Source organism: Sander lucioperca, chromosome 12, assembly GCF_008315115.2.
Source record: "Sander lucioperca isolate FBNREF2018 chromosome 12, SLUC_FBN_1.2, whole genome shotgun sequence".
Taxonomy (NCBI): Eukaryota; Metazoa; Chordata; class Actinopteri; order Perciformes; family Percidae; genus Sander; species Sander lucioperca.
Genome location: NC_050184.1, coordinates 30,626,353 through 30,643,645, shown reverse-complemented (window position 1 = coordinate 30,643,645; position 17,293 = coordinate 30,626,353). Strand labels below are relative to the sequence as shown.

Here is a 17,293-nt window from a genome sequence, read left to right as displayed (position 1 = left end):
AGGACTGCTAGTGATATCCTTTCGCCCAGTTTGGTGCGTGTTCCTTCCTGGTGGGGTAAGACAAGATTAGTAGGCTATGTGTTGTATAATGATCACAATAATGAAACGAAATAAAACAAACCAAACGAAGGACCGGAATGAACATTGCCTTGAATGTTGTCGCTGGGTGGAGGATTGGATGTTGCTGCTGCTGCTTCGTGTTTTGCACGGAGGTGCCTCAACATTGAAGAGGTATTATTGTTGTATGCCAGTTCTTGTGGGCACAGTAAACACCGAACCTTAAAATAATGCAAAGAGTGTGACTGTTTAGAAATAAAAACCTGGACTGGCCTAATAATACAACAGTCCATAAAACGTAGCCATTTACCTTATTCGGGGATAGTAGGTCAAAATGTTCCCACACCCTTGAACGCTTCCTTACGTTTGTAGTGTTGTCCATGTTGTATTTTGAATAAACGGGCTCTGCAATAGGCAAGTCTACTCGATGAAACAACAAAACTTCTCTGGGTGTGCGCGTCTCTTATACCCCGAGGTATCGGTGCAGCGGCAAAAATTCGAATCCAGCAAACCCTTCCGGAGTTTCAGTGACGTTCGAAGCTTCGGACGTGCTTATTTCAATTCGATACAAGCTCCGACACTGTTTCGAACCAGTGTGCTTTGTGGAAGTGATACAAGCTTCGGTGCCTCGGTGTCAAACGTCCCATCACTAGTTTTCATGTCGCTAACGGTTGAGAATGTGGAACTCTAACGGCTGAAAACATGAGAGTTAACGGCGACGTTAGGAAGCTAACGGTCACGTTGTTAAGCTAACGTCACTAACGGCTGTTGTTAATGGTCTGCTGTTAGTTTTCAGTCCGAGTAAATTAACAGTGGTGGGAGTGTACTCAGAGCCTTTACTGCAGTAAAGTACTTGTACCACACTAACTACTACATCTGGAGATACAGGTAGGGGATGGAAGTAACTAAAGCTGTAAAGTAACTACAGCTGTCAGACTAATGTAACGTTACTGGAGTAAGAAGGACGATATTAACCTGTGATATGTAGTGGAGTACAAGTAGACAGGAGCAGAACATGGAGATACTCAAGTAAAGTACACTACTTTACCTACGTTACTAATTGAGTAAAGTAAGTTACATCCTACAGCTGAGAAATAAACCATGTTTACATGAAGCTCTCTGTGTGTGTGTGTGTGTGTGTGTGTGTGTGTGTGTGTGTGTGTGTGTGTGTGTGTCCGTCTCTCCTAGATCTCTGTGGAGACTCTGAGTCAGACTGTTCTGAAGCAGCCAGGATGGATCTCCACCTGACGGTCAGTCTGCCTCTCTTTTACATTCATATTTTTACTTTAGGAAGTCTAGCAGTACCACTGTGTATAATTACTGTGTGTGTGTGTGTGTGTGTGTGTGTGTGTGTGTGTGTGTGTGTGTGTGTGTGTTTGTCACACGGTAAAGTGAGCTATTTAAATTAGCTGCATACATGGCTAAACATCATTGTCTCTTACCAGTGTATCACCCTGTGTAACATTACTTCGTCTGCAGCAATCCTGCCACAATCAGTCCCAAAACATCCCAGTTAGATATAAAATGATGTAACGTTAAACATGTTGTGACGGGGCGCATGGCTGCTGTCACGGTAGTGATGCGCTACCTATTGTATCTCTCAAATACTGAGTATAAAGGTTGCCTGTAGGCTATACCTTTTATTATATTTTTTTAATTACCACACACTGTTGTCAAATCATCTGTTAACCTAGTCAATCATCAAATTCCTCACAGTAATCCCGTAGCTTTCTTGTGTTCACATTTAACATCTAATACTGCGGTGATTTATATGCTATAGCTACAACTATCAATACAGCATTCTGATTGTTTAAGACCATTCAGGTGAATAGACCATTTACTTCTACACAAACATGACAGTTTATAATAACCAGGCAACACATGTCTTCTGTTAACTACGTGTATTTACTGAGTTTAAAAGGTAACAGAGGGTAACGTTTAATCTTGGTCTTACCAGCATGTGCTCTCTTTGTTCTAAAGGAAAGTTTGATCATCAAGATGTCTGGTGGCTTCGTCTGATGTGAATGTGAATCATATAAATGCTATTCTGTAAATGTCTAGCTTCATAGATACACTAATTCTGGCTGTATGGAGCCTTTACTGTCTATTCACCTGAGCCACCCCTGCATTGTACTGTTGTGTTGGTATGTTCCAGTGTTAGGGGCGGGGCTTCAGGCTATATAGAGTAGCAGTGAGACAGAGAGCTTGAGGAGAAGCTGAGGGAGGAGGACGTAGTCTGTTGGATGTCCTCAGAGTGGTGACTTGTTTAAAGGTCAGTTAGGAAACAGTTGGATGTTTGTGTTATGTGATTGTTTTGGCTCTCAAGTCAGTTTATTTTATTGAAAGTATTTTTTCTGCTTTCCTTAATCTTTGTTTATTTTTATATCACGATTTTGCCTCATTGGCCTTAAAGGAGAACTCCGGGCAATTTTTACGTTAATCTTGATCGCTATACGTATGTGAGTACTGTTGATAGCAAAATAAACCGAGCTGAATCGGTGCTAGCAAACTGGAGCTGCTGCAGCTAACGCCCAGAGCTCCCAGTGAGCTAAAACGGCAGTTTGGGGGTCATCATATAAAGAGTGCCTTTGTGCCTTTTAACAGACACAAAATACAATTAAAATGTCTGTGAAACATGAACAGGGCCCTTACATGAAAAACAAGATGCGTTTTCAACTCCGACATTGTTTAAATTGACCTACCCTGTTAGCTGCTAGCTGCGTCTGGGATGAGTGAGTGTGTTCAGCCAGGCTTCAGTGATAATCAACAAGCAGCAGTTCCCTGTGTATTTGTAGCATATATATATATATATATATATATATATATATATATATATATATATCCATTTTGTGTGTGAACGATCTGGTGTTGGTGAGTAGGAGTCTTTGCAGTGGCGAACTGTGTGGTAGTTTCCTTAGCCGGGCTAGCAGGCCCGTCCGGCACCTTCTGCTCCCTCCCCGCCTTCCTCGCCTCCCACGGCCGACAACAATCCAAGAGACCATATCAGTGACTATGTAACTATATGGAAACGGGCCAAATGATGCCTGTGCCTTGTACAGTGTTACAGAAGGCTAGCTGTCTCGCGCTGAAGTCCCGTGGGAATTCAGTTGTAGCAGGAAAAGGTAAACAGCAATGTGCAGATCGGAGCGTAGTGTGTGAAGAGTGAAGAGCAGAGGTGTTCACAAGGGAACTGGGAAGAAGCTTGGAGTAACGTAGCTAACTATGGAGCTAGAGCTAGCCTTCAGTAACGCTAACTAAGGAAACTACCACACAGTTCGCCACTGCAAAGACTCCTACTCACCAACGCCAGATCCAGGTCACACACAATAGATGAGCTACAAATACACACGGAACTGCTGCGTGATGATTACCACAGAAGCCTGGCTGAACACACTCCCGGACGGCAGCTAGCAGCTAGCAGGGCGAGCTAGCGGCAGGATGTCTGAGATGAAAACACATCTTGTTGTCAGGTAAGAGCCCCGTTCATGTTGCACAGACATTTTAATTGCATGTTGTGTCTGTTAAAGGGATATTTCACCGCTGGAAAGCTGAATATATCTTTAAATTGGGTCACTTATGTAGTATAAATATGAAGGTAAATATGGTGCAAAAAGGGAGAGCTTGTAGAATACAATGTGAGAACTTGCAGAACAAAAAATCTGAACTTGTATGTTAAAATTTGCACTTGTAAAAATTGAATTTGCACTTGTAAAAATAAAATTTGCACTTGTAAAAAATATTCACACACATGTGATCTGAATTTGAAGTCATACAAAGAAAAAAAACATGAGAGCTTGTAAAAAAAATCTGAACTTGTAAGTTGAAATTTGCACTTGTAGAAAATGTTCACACACCTGTATTCTGAATACACAAATGTGTAGATTGATATTTACATGAACACAATGACAGCTGCAAACTTATAATGCAACATTTACTCGTATACTTTTTTTTTACTCTGGTTCATTTTCCATCACAACCACAACTCAGTGATTACAACCTCTGGAATCTGTCACTGCAACTTCACATATGAGCTCTCTCGCATCACAAAGTGGCCAATCTGCGCACCTCGACTTTCACAACACTCTTGACGATACATTTGGTGCAAAACAAACTTGCACTTGAAGCTCTGAAGATGTGAGAGAGCAGGTGGGGGGGGGGGGGGGCGCAGAGGCGCAGAGCGGGATCAGCCAATCAGAAGACGAAGCGGTCTTTTCTGTTCTTCTTCATGTCGGCTAAGATCCGCAATGGCTCAACAAGAAAGGGTAAGTTGGTTCCAAAAGCTTTGTTTTGGTAGATTTTTAACGTTACTGTGATTAACAAGTAAATAAATGATGCCACAGACACTTCACATTCCTAATAACGTGTTACGTTAGTAACAAAATAAGAGTCAATGAATGCACTTTGGCTAACATTAGCTCTAATTAGTAACGTTACTGTAGCTAGCTAAATGACGATGCTGTAGCAGAAATGGCCGTCATTCAATAACATTATGCTGACGTAGTTCCACAGGGATTGCGCTTTTATTTTTATAATCTGTAGCCTACAGAACAACTTGTTTGCTAACTTTTGCTAACGTCCTAAGGGGTATGACTGTTGATGATAATTGTTGATTGTGTTTAGATATGCCAAATTTAAATTATATAAATGATTATTGGTTGGACTGTTTGGCCAAACATCCTGGGGTGTGACCGTCTAAAGCCAGAGGAATTAAACATGCTCTGTTTTTTGTTTCTGATTATGCTTTGTTTGTTATTGACGGTAATAAATGTTCAATTTTAATTTATTTTTGTAGATTTAAGCAAAAAATACAATGTTTTATGATAATAAAGAGGCGTGGTTTACTTCGTAGGCTGTGAACCTGCGTATCTGGGTCACTAACAGTGATATATAACAAAAGTTGTATCCTGGGATTCATTTAAACAATTTGTTAGAAAAAGTAATAAATAAATTATTAATTCTGAGACAATTAATTGTCCAGCTAAATTTGGAATTGTTACTGGCCTATTATCACATAGTGTTACATTATTGTAAAAATTTTTTTTTTCCCCTCTAGGAAAGGCTGCTCGATCATTTATTGACCAGGCTCTACAACAGACTATCAAGTGCCCTCGAACGTGCCCCTCTGGACATAGATTACCTCGAGTTTATTTGTTCGCAGGAGCTAGTTGTACTCAGCTCACTATCAAGCCAGCTTGAGATCCCTCAAGCTGTGTATGATGCCATTACTGAGGTGCATCGCTTAGTCTCTAGGAAAAATGAACAGGAAACAGCTGTAACAGTTTTGCTGGAAAGGGGAAATTGTGGCCGCCCTAGAGTTATATTAAGTGAGGAATATGTGTCTGAGCTTCTTAATATGGGCCTATCTGTAAAGTGCATTGCGAAGCTTGTAGGGGTTTCTAGGTGGACACTGCAGAGGCGCATGAACAAATGGGGTTTGTCTTTGAGGGGTCTGTACAGTGACCTAACTGATGATGAACTTGACATCCTGGTGTCAGCCATTCATTCCAGCAACCCAAATGCAGGATACCGTATGATGATGGGACTGCTGCGAGCACAGGGACATCGTGTACAGTGGCAGAGGATTCGTGCATCAATGCACAGAGTTGACACTGTAGGGATTGTGTCCAGAATGGCTGAGTTGCGGTGTGTGGTACGCAGGACATACTCTGTCCCAGCCCCCAGATCTTTGATGCATATTGACACAAACCACAAACTTATAAGGTTTGTTGTGTTAGTCTAATAGAAAACTATTGCAGGTTCACAATGTAGAAAATAAGGGGATAAATGATTATGCCTATTTTTTCTCCATGTCAATTAAGGTACAATATGGTGATATTCGGAGGAATTGATGGCTACTCAAGAAAGGTACTGATAATCACACATGCCTTTTAATTTTTGCATAACAATTATGTTGACTAATTATTTGTTTATGCAGAAAATCTAAATTTTCATATGGACACCTAGTAATTTAAAGTTCAGGTCATGAATGTAATCTTGTATACCTAAATCAAAATGTGCGGTTTAGGGTGTGATGGAGTGTTTTCTGTATTATTCTCACAGATAATGTATCTTGGTGTTGCTGATAACAACAAGGCCTCCACTACTCTTGCCTTCTTCAATGAAGCGGTTGAGAAGCATGGCTTACCACAAAGGTAAAGGTTCTTCATTAAATTGAAAACAATGTATACCTTTAACTATAACAAACTTCACCTATAAGGGTTCGGGGAGACCATGGGGTGGAAAATGTTGATGTGGCCCGCCTTATGTTCTCCGTTCGAGGAGCTGGGAGAAACAGCTTCATCGCGGGAAAAAGTGTGCATAATCAGAGGTAACGAGAACACGTATACATAAATGTGTTAAAATTGTTATGCTATTATTAAATGGCATGACATCATCAATTGATTCTCACTTCCTCTATTGTGCTTTAAACAGAATTGAACGTCTCTGGCGAGATGTCTTTAGAGCAGTCACATGTCTCTTCTACAATCTGCTGCACCAGCTGGAAGAGGATGGTCTTCTTGACCTGTCGAGTAGTGCTCACCTTTTCTGCTGCCACTATGTGTTTATTCCCCGCTTGCAAGCCCAGCTTGATGTGTTCACAGATGGCTGGGACAATCATCCCCTTTCAACTGAGAGAAATCTCACTCCCAACCAACTATGGCACATGGGACTACAGCACAACTCAGTTGTACAGAGAGAGTACAATGAGGTATGTATTTCTGAAATATGCTCAGCACAGCATGGAGTTAAGGCAGAATAAATAATTACTTCTGATCTTGCAGGATTTGCACATCCCTCTGATTGACTGGGAGAGTAGTGGCCTTATACCCTCTGATCCAAACTGTGGCATCCATGTCCCTGAAAATGATTGCCCTTTGAGACCTGATGAGCTGGCTGGACTTTGTGCTGCTGTGGACCCAATGGGACCTTCAACATGCATGGGAGTAGACAGATATTTAGCTGCACTGGAGTACATGCACAGCATTGGCTATGAGTAGGGTAATCTCTGTAAACTGCTTCTCATGTCCCCCTGAAAAACGAGCAAGGACTAGAGACTAGGAAGGATCTTTATTAGTGCAGTGTGATTAAATTATGTGTGATAACTGAAAAGCACATTTATTCTGTTGAGATCTTAAATATATGTAATATTTCACATCCCTCCTGACCTGTTTGTTGTTCACTGACGTGGTTATGCAGCATATTTGGAGAATAAATAGATAAAAGAGAGAGAGACTTTACTATACTTTGAGATATCAGTTTAACTTTAGGTCTTAAACACTTTTTGTTTTCGTCTGGTACACTAGTGCAAGCGACTACTTTTAGTTTAAAGCAGACTCTATCATTCTTTTGTCAGCAGTTTTCAGGCAGCATGCAACTTTCTACTTCAAGCATATTTTTTTTTTTTATTAAAGAACACATGCACAGAATTGTTTTAAAACACTTCTTTTACTGTTAAATAAAACAAACCCTTTCAATGGAAGACACTATATAAACATCTTGGTAAGTAGGGTTGGGCATCGTTTAGATTTTAAAGATTCTGATTCCAATTGCGATTCTTCCTTTCAATTCCGGTTCTTATCGATTCTCTATTCCGATTCTTTGAGTGTGGAGTTGAAACGTGTCACATGCTTATTTCACAAAAGAGGAAAGTTTTATTTTGATTCAATGGTGGGTTGCAGTTTGACGGCGCTTTTTCAACGTAAAATAAAGCTACACTAGAGCACCGCTTACTGTGCACCATGGCTGCAACACAACAAGCGCCTGGCCGCTTCGGAAACAAAAACTTGCGCATGTTAAATTTGAAACCCATGATCAGATTTCAAACCAAATCCTCCAAACGATTTCAATAAAGAAACAATTCTACTGGAATCGTAATTTTTGAAACGATTCCAAGTAGGAATCGGTTCTCGATGCCCAACCATATTGGTAAATGTAAACAACTTTGTCAATAAATAAAATGCATAGATAAAATGCATACATTCTTGTTATTAAAAGTAAAACAAAATGAAAACTACCATGTGTATTTATGTTTTTCATGAAAAGCAAAAATGGCTGCCACCTACTTTCTGAACTTTGCTTTAACTTTAACACCAATTTGTGGTGTGGCCTAACAATAGCACGCAGCAGACCTTGCCACTATGTTTTTAGACTTTATATCAGTCCAAATCCAGTATCATTTGTTGCAATGCAACCTTCCAGATGATCATGGAACTCTTGGTAATTGGTGTAGTAACCAGGCAAGCGCAGGATATGGAAGCAGGTGGAAGATGTTGGATGGTCTGCCTGCACCACCTCCACTTGCATGTCCTGCATGGGCAGCTCCCAGCCAACCCAGAATTTTACCAGCTGCTTGAGTTTTTCTTCGGTCACTTAAATGGATAATAACACACCAATGGAAGAGAGGACAACAAATGTTACATCAATGATATTATGATTCTGAGACTCAAGTCTGCAATTAATTGCTCAAAATTAGTTTCGACAAATAAATAGTAAAGGTATGTATGAATTTCTTTCTAAAGCCCTTATCTTTCCATGAAGGCACAAGGAGGCCACAATCTAAAATTTATCTTTTAACACAGCTTTTTGATCACTGCAGAATTCCATGTGTGTTATTTTAAGTCTTCACTATTATTGTAAATGTTATTGCTTTCAACATGTTCCATAATAAAACCTGTAGATCTTGGAAAGTACGAAAAACGATATACCTGTCTCCACAAACTGACGTAGGTAGCCAGCCATTTTGCATCTGATTGCAACAGAGATTCCATTGTCGTCCTCCTTTTCCTCTTCTCCAGGCCAGATGATGTTGTCTAGAACCATCTGAATGTAATATTTGAATAATATGAATGCACTGAACAGTACAAAAAAAGCAAAACTTATTAATTTTAGGGATACTTTGCCAATTTTAAAACATCTATGTGCCATGTTTGTGTGGACAGTGTGCTTGTCTTCCTTCCGTGGCGCCTGTGCAGAGCAACAGAGGTCTGCCAAGATCCAGTAGACCTCATCTGCTCCATGCACTGGCGCCACAGAGAAAAGTCAAACACTATTTGGTACACACTGCCATGACACAGCAGGATTTAAATTGGCAATATATATCTTTAATAACATGGATTAAAATACCTGAGCACTGCATTTAGCCATAGACTGACGTGGGAAAACCACTGGAACCACATCTGGCCTGGCCTCCAACAGTGGCCATAACATAGTGTCCTGCAGTCCCTGCCTCAGCTGTTTCACTTGTTGGGAGGTTCGCCCTAACACCTACATAGATATTAAAGTGAGTTGTTAATTCTTTCAAGGAGTAATGGGCATAAAAACTTGGTATGGTTTAAAAATCATAATTAAGCAGTAAAATACTGTACATTTCACCAGAAATAGCAAAATTAACAGTTGGTGAATCAAACTCTTACCACAACAGAGAAATCCCTTTCTTTATGAACATAAAGTTTTGGTTGTTTGAGCTTACCGCATGCTGTAGAAGACTGTGTAAAAGCCAGACATGGTTGGCTTGTGTCAACACAGGAAGGTCCCAAGATAATGCCAACTGGTTAACAGCAGCCCTCTGATCCTCTGTCAGCTCACTGCTTGTTTTCCTCTCAAGCTGGATGGTTGAGACAAGGTATATGAATATGGAGACATGCATGCAAGTATTCATGTGGCTTAGTTCATACTTTACATTCCGCTTCAAACCTACCAGCTGTATTGTCTCGCGGATATCGATATCTGCCACATCTTCCAGCACGATGGTTGCTGTCTCCCGGGGGCCACCTAACAAAACGTGCAGAATTGCTGGGCTGACACCTGTCAGTGGAGGACCACCATGCAGAAAAGAGTGACCTATCATCCTCCCTGCCATCTTGAACAAGTCACTCTGCACAAGTACTTGGGAGGTGGAAGGGATGAGGTGATCAGCTTGGCCCTCAAAAAGCATAGTGCTTGTTCTATTTCCTGCATGGAGAGCAATGGAGCATGGGGCATCTCCTTTAATTATACAGGTTATCACATATGTAGACTTTAGTAAAGTTCATTCTCTGTAAAGTCATTTGAAACATGCTTGTGATAAAAGGGCTACATAATTAAATTAATAAACTGTCCAAAAACTTGCCAAAATCCATCAAGAATCCATTCTGCAACTTGTGCATCACTAGGCTGAAGAAATGGCGCTTCACACCCTCTCCAGTTGCTACATCACCTATAAAACAAATACTATTGTTACTTGTCAATTGAAGCAACTACATATTACTTTAGGTACAATATATTTGTAAAATGTAGTTACCTTCCAATCTGCAATGGAGTGGTCTGGCCCAATCTACTTTATAAACCTTGTAAAAGCTGATTAGTCTTCCCTCCTGATCTTCAACGTCCTCTCTCATGTCAATTCTTACTTTCAGTGTTGGTTCATCCTCTTTTTCCTGAAGCAAATGCCTTCTGTATAGTATCGCTGCCCTCTCTGGAACTTCAACCCTCTTCCAGGCTGAAAAATATTTTTCGTAATTGTGTTTGTACAAGGGTATAATATTTCTGTGGGAGTAAAAGAAATGTTAAGACCCATGAAAACACACCGTCAGATATTGCAGATACTGGCCCTGAGGTTTGTGATGTGCCAGGTGTTAAGTACCCATAACTGGATGGGCTAGCAAGGCTGCTTTCAGTGACACTGCTTGTGGAAACCTCTGGTGCTGAAGTGCTGTTTTCAGATGCAGCCGCCATTATGGAATTCAGAGGAAAACTAGATGATATTAAAAAAAAATTAAAAAAAATAAAACCCACACATTTTGATGTTATTGACAAAAACAAAAATTGTAAATGCATTACAGACATCTAAAATGACAAAGCTAAAAAATAAACATTTCATTGCACTATTTTATCAAACTAATTAATGCAAAGCTCACCTAAATTCTGCATTTAATAGAAAAAAAAGGTAAATTACAAAGTAAATGGTTGATTTCAGTCTGTAATGCAATTCTCAGGGCCAAGAGTTTAGTAGGACCCTAGTTATGACTTTGAGCTGTGTTGCCGCTCCTTTAGTGACTTGGTGATGGTTTTAATTGGTGTTAAAGGGCCTTGTTTCACTTGCCATTGTGTAAAATATAGTGTCAACTGTTGCGGATACTCCAGTGACATGTTGACATTACCTTTCCCCACATGAACTTGCATGGAGGGCCATCGCCTCAGCAGCAAATTGCTCTCCACATATTGGGCAAGAATCCTGCGGAGTCAACAATGAGGTTTAGTATAACACTTGATTAACCAGGTTCACATGACACTAAATTAGATACATGAATATTACAGCCAAAACATGGGGCAGGGATGCAATGCGTCACACAAGTTGTGCAAGGTTTTTTTTTAACCTGCTACACAGACTCCATATTTGCTCTGTGTAGTTGCTGCCAGCTTCACTGCATCGATATTAATGTAATGCAGTTGGTAGGTTGTGAAAGCGTAGGCTATTACTGAATTATTAACTGGATCGTTTTAACTACAGGATTATGGATACATTAATTTGATTAATTTAATGTGAAATGTAAAAACTAGTGTTCATTTTGTCACCTATTTTTAATTTAGTCTTAGTCTTGTGCCAAATGTCCTTGTTAGTTTTAGTCATTTATTCAGTCACATTTTTTTCTGGGAACCAAGCAGCAATTGGTAAAAAGTAGAGACGATTTTAGACGAAAATGTAGAGAGATTTTATCTTAGTTTTTATTTTATGCAAAACATTTTAATCTCGTCTTTTTCGTCAACAATAATGCATGTTCATTTAGTCTTAGTCAGCGTTTTTGGACATTGGTGCAGTCTCGTCATAGTCATGGAAAAAAAGTTAATTGACGAACATATTTACTCTGACGAAATTAACACTAGTACAAACACCTACAAGGTTGCTCTGCTGGTCACATTGCCTCGGGTACAATGAGGTATTTATGTTATAGACTAACTGCGTAAAAAAATAGAGACAAGCAGTGTGATGCCCGTGCAGATGTGTGTGGCTACCGTGATCTATGCAGCAGTTCAGCTTTAATCAAGGCGCCGAGTGAAATTCACACCGGGTGTATTTCGGACATCAGGTCCCTCCGATTATGGACGAGCCCACCGACACTGACATCCACTTTTCACTTGTAAAATCTCAAGTAATAACATCAGGGCCAGTACCTTTTTGATAGATTAGAATGACTAACTGATTTCAGATTAACATTTAAAGTGAGAATTGGACTCAAGCAATGAGACTTCAGCATTGATTTGAGCTTTTGTGACTTTGTTAATTTAAATCTTAATAATTGCTTACCACACAAATAACATCTGGTTCCTGGTCTTTCTCCTCTTCTGCCACAAGTTCAAAATTCTCCACAAGGAAGGGGGAAAAAAAGTATCATTATCATTTTTTCTACAAACATGTAATATCTAACTAATATGCAGAACACAACCCAAATACATGTATTATATGTTAGGAATAGGTATAGATTATAAAGCCTTAAACAACTAAGGGAATGTATTGTTCTTAGCAACAGCATTGAATCAGATCACTTACATTATCATGACACTGACAGGATTCAATGTGGAAAGGCAGCAACTGAAGAGGAACTGATGTGCCACAGGTCATGCAGTCATTTTTTGGCATATTCTGAAACTCCGGTGAATCATATGGCAAGGGGGTTGTGTCGATCTTTTCTTGAAGGGGGACAATATAGATGATGTTCTTTCCATTGTTTGAGGAGGACTTCAATATTTTTGCTGTGTAGCCCTGGGAACCATGGACCAGTGGAGTAGTCTTCCTTTGTCCACTGCCTCCTTTGAAAGAAAAAAATTAAAAAAACGCAGAAATGGAAGTTCATTATTATTCCAAAAGTTTTCAAATATGAAGTACTGAACAGGTATGGAGGCTCAACTCTTCTGCCCGGTGTAAATTAGCTCACCTGCAGCTTTTTGGAGAAGCCAACCGCCACGCAAATTTCTCAATTTAGGGTATTCCTCAAGCAGAACTCTGGTTATCTGAAGATCAAAACACATGATGGAAAGTGGGTAATGATACCACATTCCATACACATGATGCTGGGGGCTGGAATCAATCACTTGCCTTGTGCTGTCTTTAATTTTGTCAGGGTACTTAATGTTTTCACTTTGTAGCAGAAGTTAGGCTACTTAATTACTATTCATTCAGTGCCAAAACTTTTAACTTTACATATATGTTTCTATAATTGTGTGTTACTTTGCTATGTTGTAACGGTCAAAAAAACTTTTTGCTACAATCTAACTTAAACTCAACACCTGTCCTATAACCTTCCAGAAGAGATTTTTGATCCAAAACAGCCCATGAACAGTAGCCTAGAAATCATAGAAATAGATGCACGCTAGCAGCAGAAAATGTAAGTTGCAGCCAGGTTCGTCTGCAACTCTCCGTTGGCTTGCAAGCTGGATATACCAAATTCTGGTCAGGCCAATCACATCGTGTATAGAGTCGGTGGGCGGGGCTTAACATAATGACGGCAGAGTTGCGACGGTTCCGTGTTAATTCCCTGCTACTTGAAAACAAAGATGTTTTTGCTCTGGTTGGTTGTAGCGTGCAGAGGAAATTTGAAAGACAACCGTTTATCCCGCCCCTCGGATTAAGCCCTGCCAATGGTGAGTGTCAGGCTACATTCACAGTAGTTAAAAACCACAAACTACAGTAGACATGTAGACAGAAAATAACAATGCTCATTCATTAACAATGAATGAAATTACCATACTGATAGCGAAACGTTTTCCTGGCTGTCTGTCTCAACCGTCACATGTACAAAATAATGCCCAAAAAGCACACTTCTTTTTTTACATTTATGGTATTGTATCTCCACAATGATATCTTCTTTGATTTGATAATATTTTTCATACTAACTAAAGTGTCATGCTGTAAAAAAATGGCGTACCTCAGTGTGATCAGCATCGTCATTAACATGTACAGTTCTCCTTCCTAAGCCCGCTTGCAGGAGCATGGTTTCGTCTTTTGGTGTCCTATCGGAGTTCTCTGGCTGCAGGCAGAACTGGAGTTCTATTACTTTAGAAGTTGATCTTGGAGGTTCAGGTGCCTTTCTTTTACGGCTTCCAGCATATATTGCTGGAAAAGATCTTGAAACAAGTTGAAAAATAAGAGGGGGGAGCAAAATCAACAAGGTTGACAGAATCAGCTGTTGGTCTTGGGATATTTTTAACAATGGCTGCATTTCAGTATTAGTAAGCACTTTACAGTTGAATAACTGCAGAGTATCGATGCCACCAGGGTAAAAAAAGTTATGGGGTATCTCCAGCAAAATAATAGCAATAGACACACTTCTGGGGTCCATTTCAGGAAGGAGGTTTAACAAACTCTGAGTGTAACCCTGATGTCTGAGTTAATTTTCCCTGAGATGGGAAACTGAGTTTTCGGTTCCAGAACAGCTGATTTGAGTTGGTTCAATCAACTCAGTGTATGTTCACGCGCATGCACCACCACAATAAAAAGGTAGCATGAATGGCGCCATGATACTACGATTCACCATGGTAACAACCACAAACAAACTGGTCGGCAGAAATACTCATGCGCACATACAGCAAGTTTGAACATGTAGGCTATTTCGTTAATAAAGTGACTGCTGCAACAGAGAGAGAATTGGTGTGGGAGAAAATTGCTGCTCGAGTCAATGCATAAGCATTAACAGTGTATTAATTTCATATTTAATGACATATTTAACTTATAATATTACTGGTGAATACTGGAATTGTATTACACCTATAATTTCATTTGGGTGCAATCCTGCGGGCGAAAAAGTAAGCTACTACTAGGCCTATATCCCATTCTGAGGCTGCACCATGATCATTAACAGAACTATAATGTATAATAATTTATTTCTTTTTAATGGCACTGGTTTGTGTCCAGGGAACACTACAAAAAATGTTTAAAAAATGTTTCAGAGCGAGTCACACTTTTCTGACGGCTACAGTGGCTTCACTATTACAGTATGATCATCACCAATAAATAAAAATGCCGTTTGCAAAAAACGTAATGCGACAAAGAATCTGCTGGGATGTTAAAGCATGTCCACGATAGTGGATGTTAGTGATATGAGGACGGATAAGGTAGCCTATCTGATGGACTGTGAAAAAATGTGGAAATGAAAATACATTTAGTCGGGACTCAATATCATCTCCCGACGTAAACTCTCTGTGAATTAATACAGCTTTTCATCAACGGGATCGTCAACAAAAGGACATGACATGTTTGAGAAAAAAACGTTTATAATCTGCCTAACAATAAGTTTTATTTATTAAGTTTTTATTCATGCAGATAAACTGCATGAAAATGCGCCTGATACAGACTGACTGAATGAATGAATGAATGAATGAATGAATGAATGAGGAAATGAGAGAGAAGAAACCCCGAGTTTCTCTCAGTCTCTGACACTGTGTCAGAGGGAGGAGACTGAGAGAAACTCAGGGTTTCGTGAAGAAAACCTACTCCCGACCAGGTTAGGTTCACAGACTCAGTTACCATAGTAACTGACTCTGAGGTTAAGTTACCTCTCTTTCTGAAACAGAAAACCCAGAGTTTCCCTCATCTCAGGGTTAACTAACTCAAAGTTTTCACTAAACCTGCTCTCTGAAACGGACCCCAGTTTGGTAATTGATACTAACCTTTTGATACAGGGCGTAACACTAGACAAAACTGTATGTTTTAAGAGTTTTTCCTGTATTTTTTGGGTGTAAAAGGTTTATTTAATGAACAATGGAGTAAAAACAGGCCAGTATTGCAATTTAAAATGTGTTTAAAGTGTCAAAAAAACTTAATTGCCATCTATTTACATGGACAAACACAAAATCCTGGAATTGGATTAATTTAAGCGCATATTAACTTACCTTTGCATTTCCCGATGAACAGGGTTGTTGACAGAACTGCTAGTTCCAGGAGATTCCATGGGCCTTAGAGAACTGCTAGGCCTCTCCGCATTGGATTTTTTACAGTTTTGGATGCAGCTGAGAAGACCTCTCACTGCATTTTCAATTGCAGCATCATGTGGTTCCTGAGAGAAAAATAACATATGACTATACATGATGGCATAGACACTGGACCAAGCTCAGTAAGAAACAGACACTGATATAACGTTACACACATTCATAACACACATTCATAACAGACGACAAATGTGACAAATCTAAGGGTGGCCATGGGATGTGAGCCTACAAAATATGGTAATACAGATCGCAACCGCAACTCTGCCTCTCTATGAAGGGGACTGTTGTCACCCTATAAATGTACTGTTGTTACGGCCTCCATTTACAGAAACAAACAAAGGCTCAAAAGGGATTGGAGGATGCAACATATAAAAAAGGATGCCAGACACAAGGTTAACAATTAACCAACAAGCTTGATTAAATAATGCAAAAATATTACCAAGTAGCAAACAAAGAGAAACAAAAAAGGGACCGGAGACCCCAGCCAAAAAAAAACAAAAGATGGGAAGACGCTGGACCAACCTCGCAATGGGCCATCACTCCCCACTTCTCCCCCTAAATTACCTAAAAAGGGGTAACCTAATCCTAGAACAAACCAAAGAGGGATAACTGAACTACTGTTAATACCCAGCCCAAACTAACAAAATAAACACTACAAGTGTGTATGGAGGTTGGGAAACACAAACCTGCTTGTGGAGAGAAATGGTTAAAGTGTGCTGCTGGCGTGCCCTCCATGTGCCTCTGTCCCTTCACTCTCTGCCTTATTATCGCCCCCCCACTCTAACTGAGCACTGATTACGCTCAGGTGTTCAACAGGCAGAGGGAGGAGGGCAGAACAAGGCACAGAGAGAGAGACAGAGAGAAAACAAGAAACACACACCAGAGGCACATGTAACACTAACTAACTAACTGTTGTAAAAAAAAATTAAAGAAATGTTGATTTTTCATGTCTGTGATTTTCAAAAATGTAATAACAGCTTTCTAAGCAGCTAACGTCGAGGTAATGATACCAGGACATTAATGAGAGCCTTATGTGTCTGGAACAAGAGTGTATCCGGCTGTCGCATCCCATGTAATAATTATTAATGTCTCCTTTGCCTAAATCCAAAAGCTAAAAATGGCTATGAAGTTTGTAACTTTATGAAATGTAGATATTATTGATAATTAGCTTACTTATTAACTTTACAAGTTCAGAGTTAACCTTAACCTTAGTTAGCAGACTAGGTTATGTTAAATAAATAACTGCTAGCGGGTAAATCATAACTTTAGCTGACGT

The 17,293-nt window shown here is 39.8% G+C and overlaps 1 protein-coding gene across 1 annotated transcript in view; it reads left to right on the top strand.

The window, feature by feature from the left end:
- Positions 1-1,233: 1,233 nt before the first annotated feature.
- The window catches only part of LOC116043471 (zinc finger protein 239-like), a 45,155-nt gene continuing 29,095 nt past the window's right edge, over positions 1,234-17,293 (top strand). Inside the window, exon 1 of the mRNA XM_036007865.1 lies at positions 1,234-1,307. Coding sequence (XP_035863758.1) covers positions 1,290-1,307 — 18 coding nt within the window. The 5' untranslated portion in view covers positions 1,234-1,289. The remainder of the gene's footprint in view (positions 1,308-17,293) is intronic.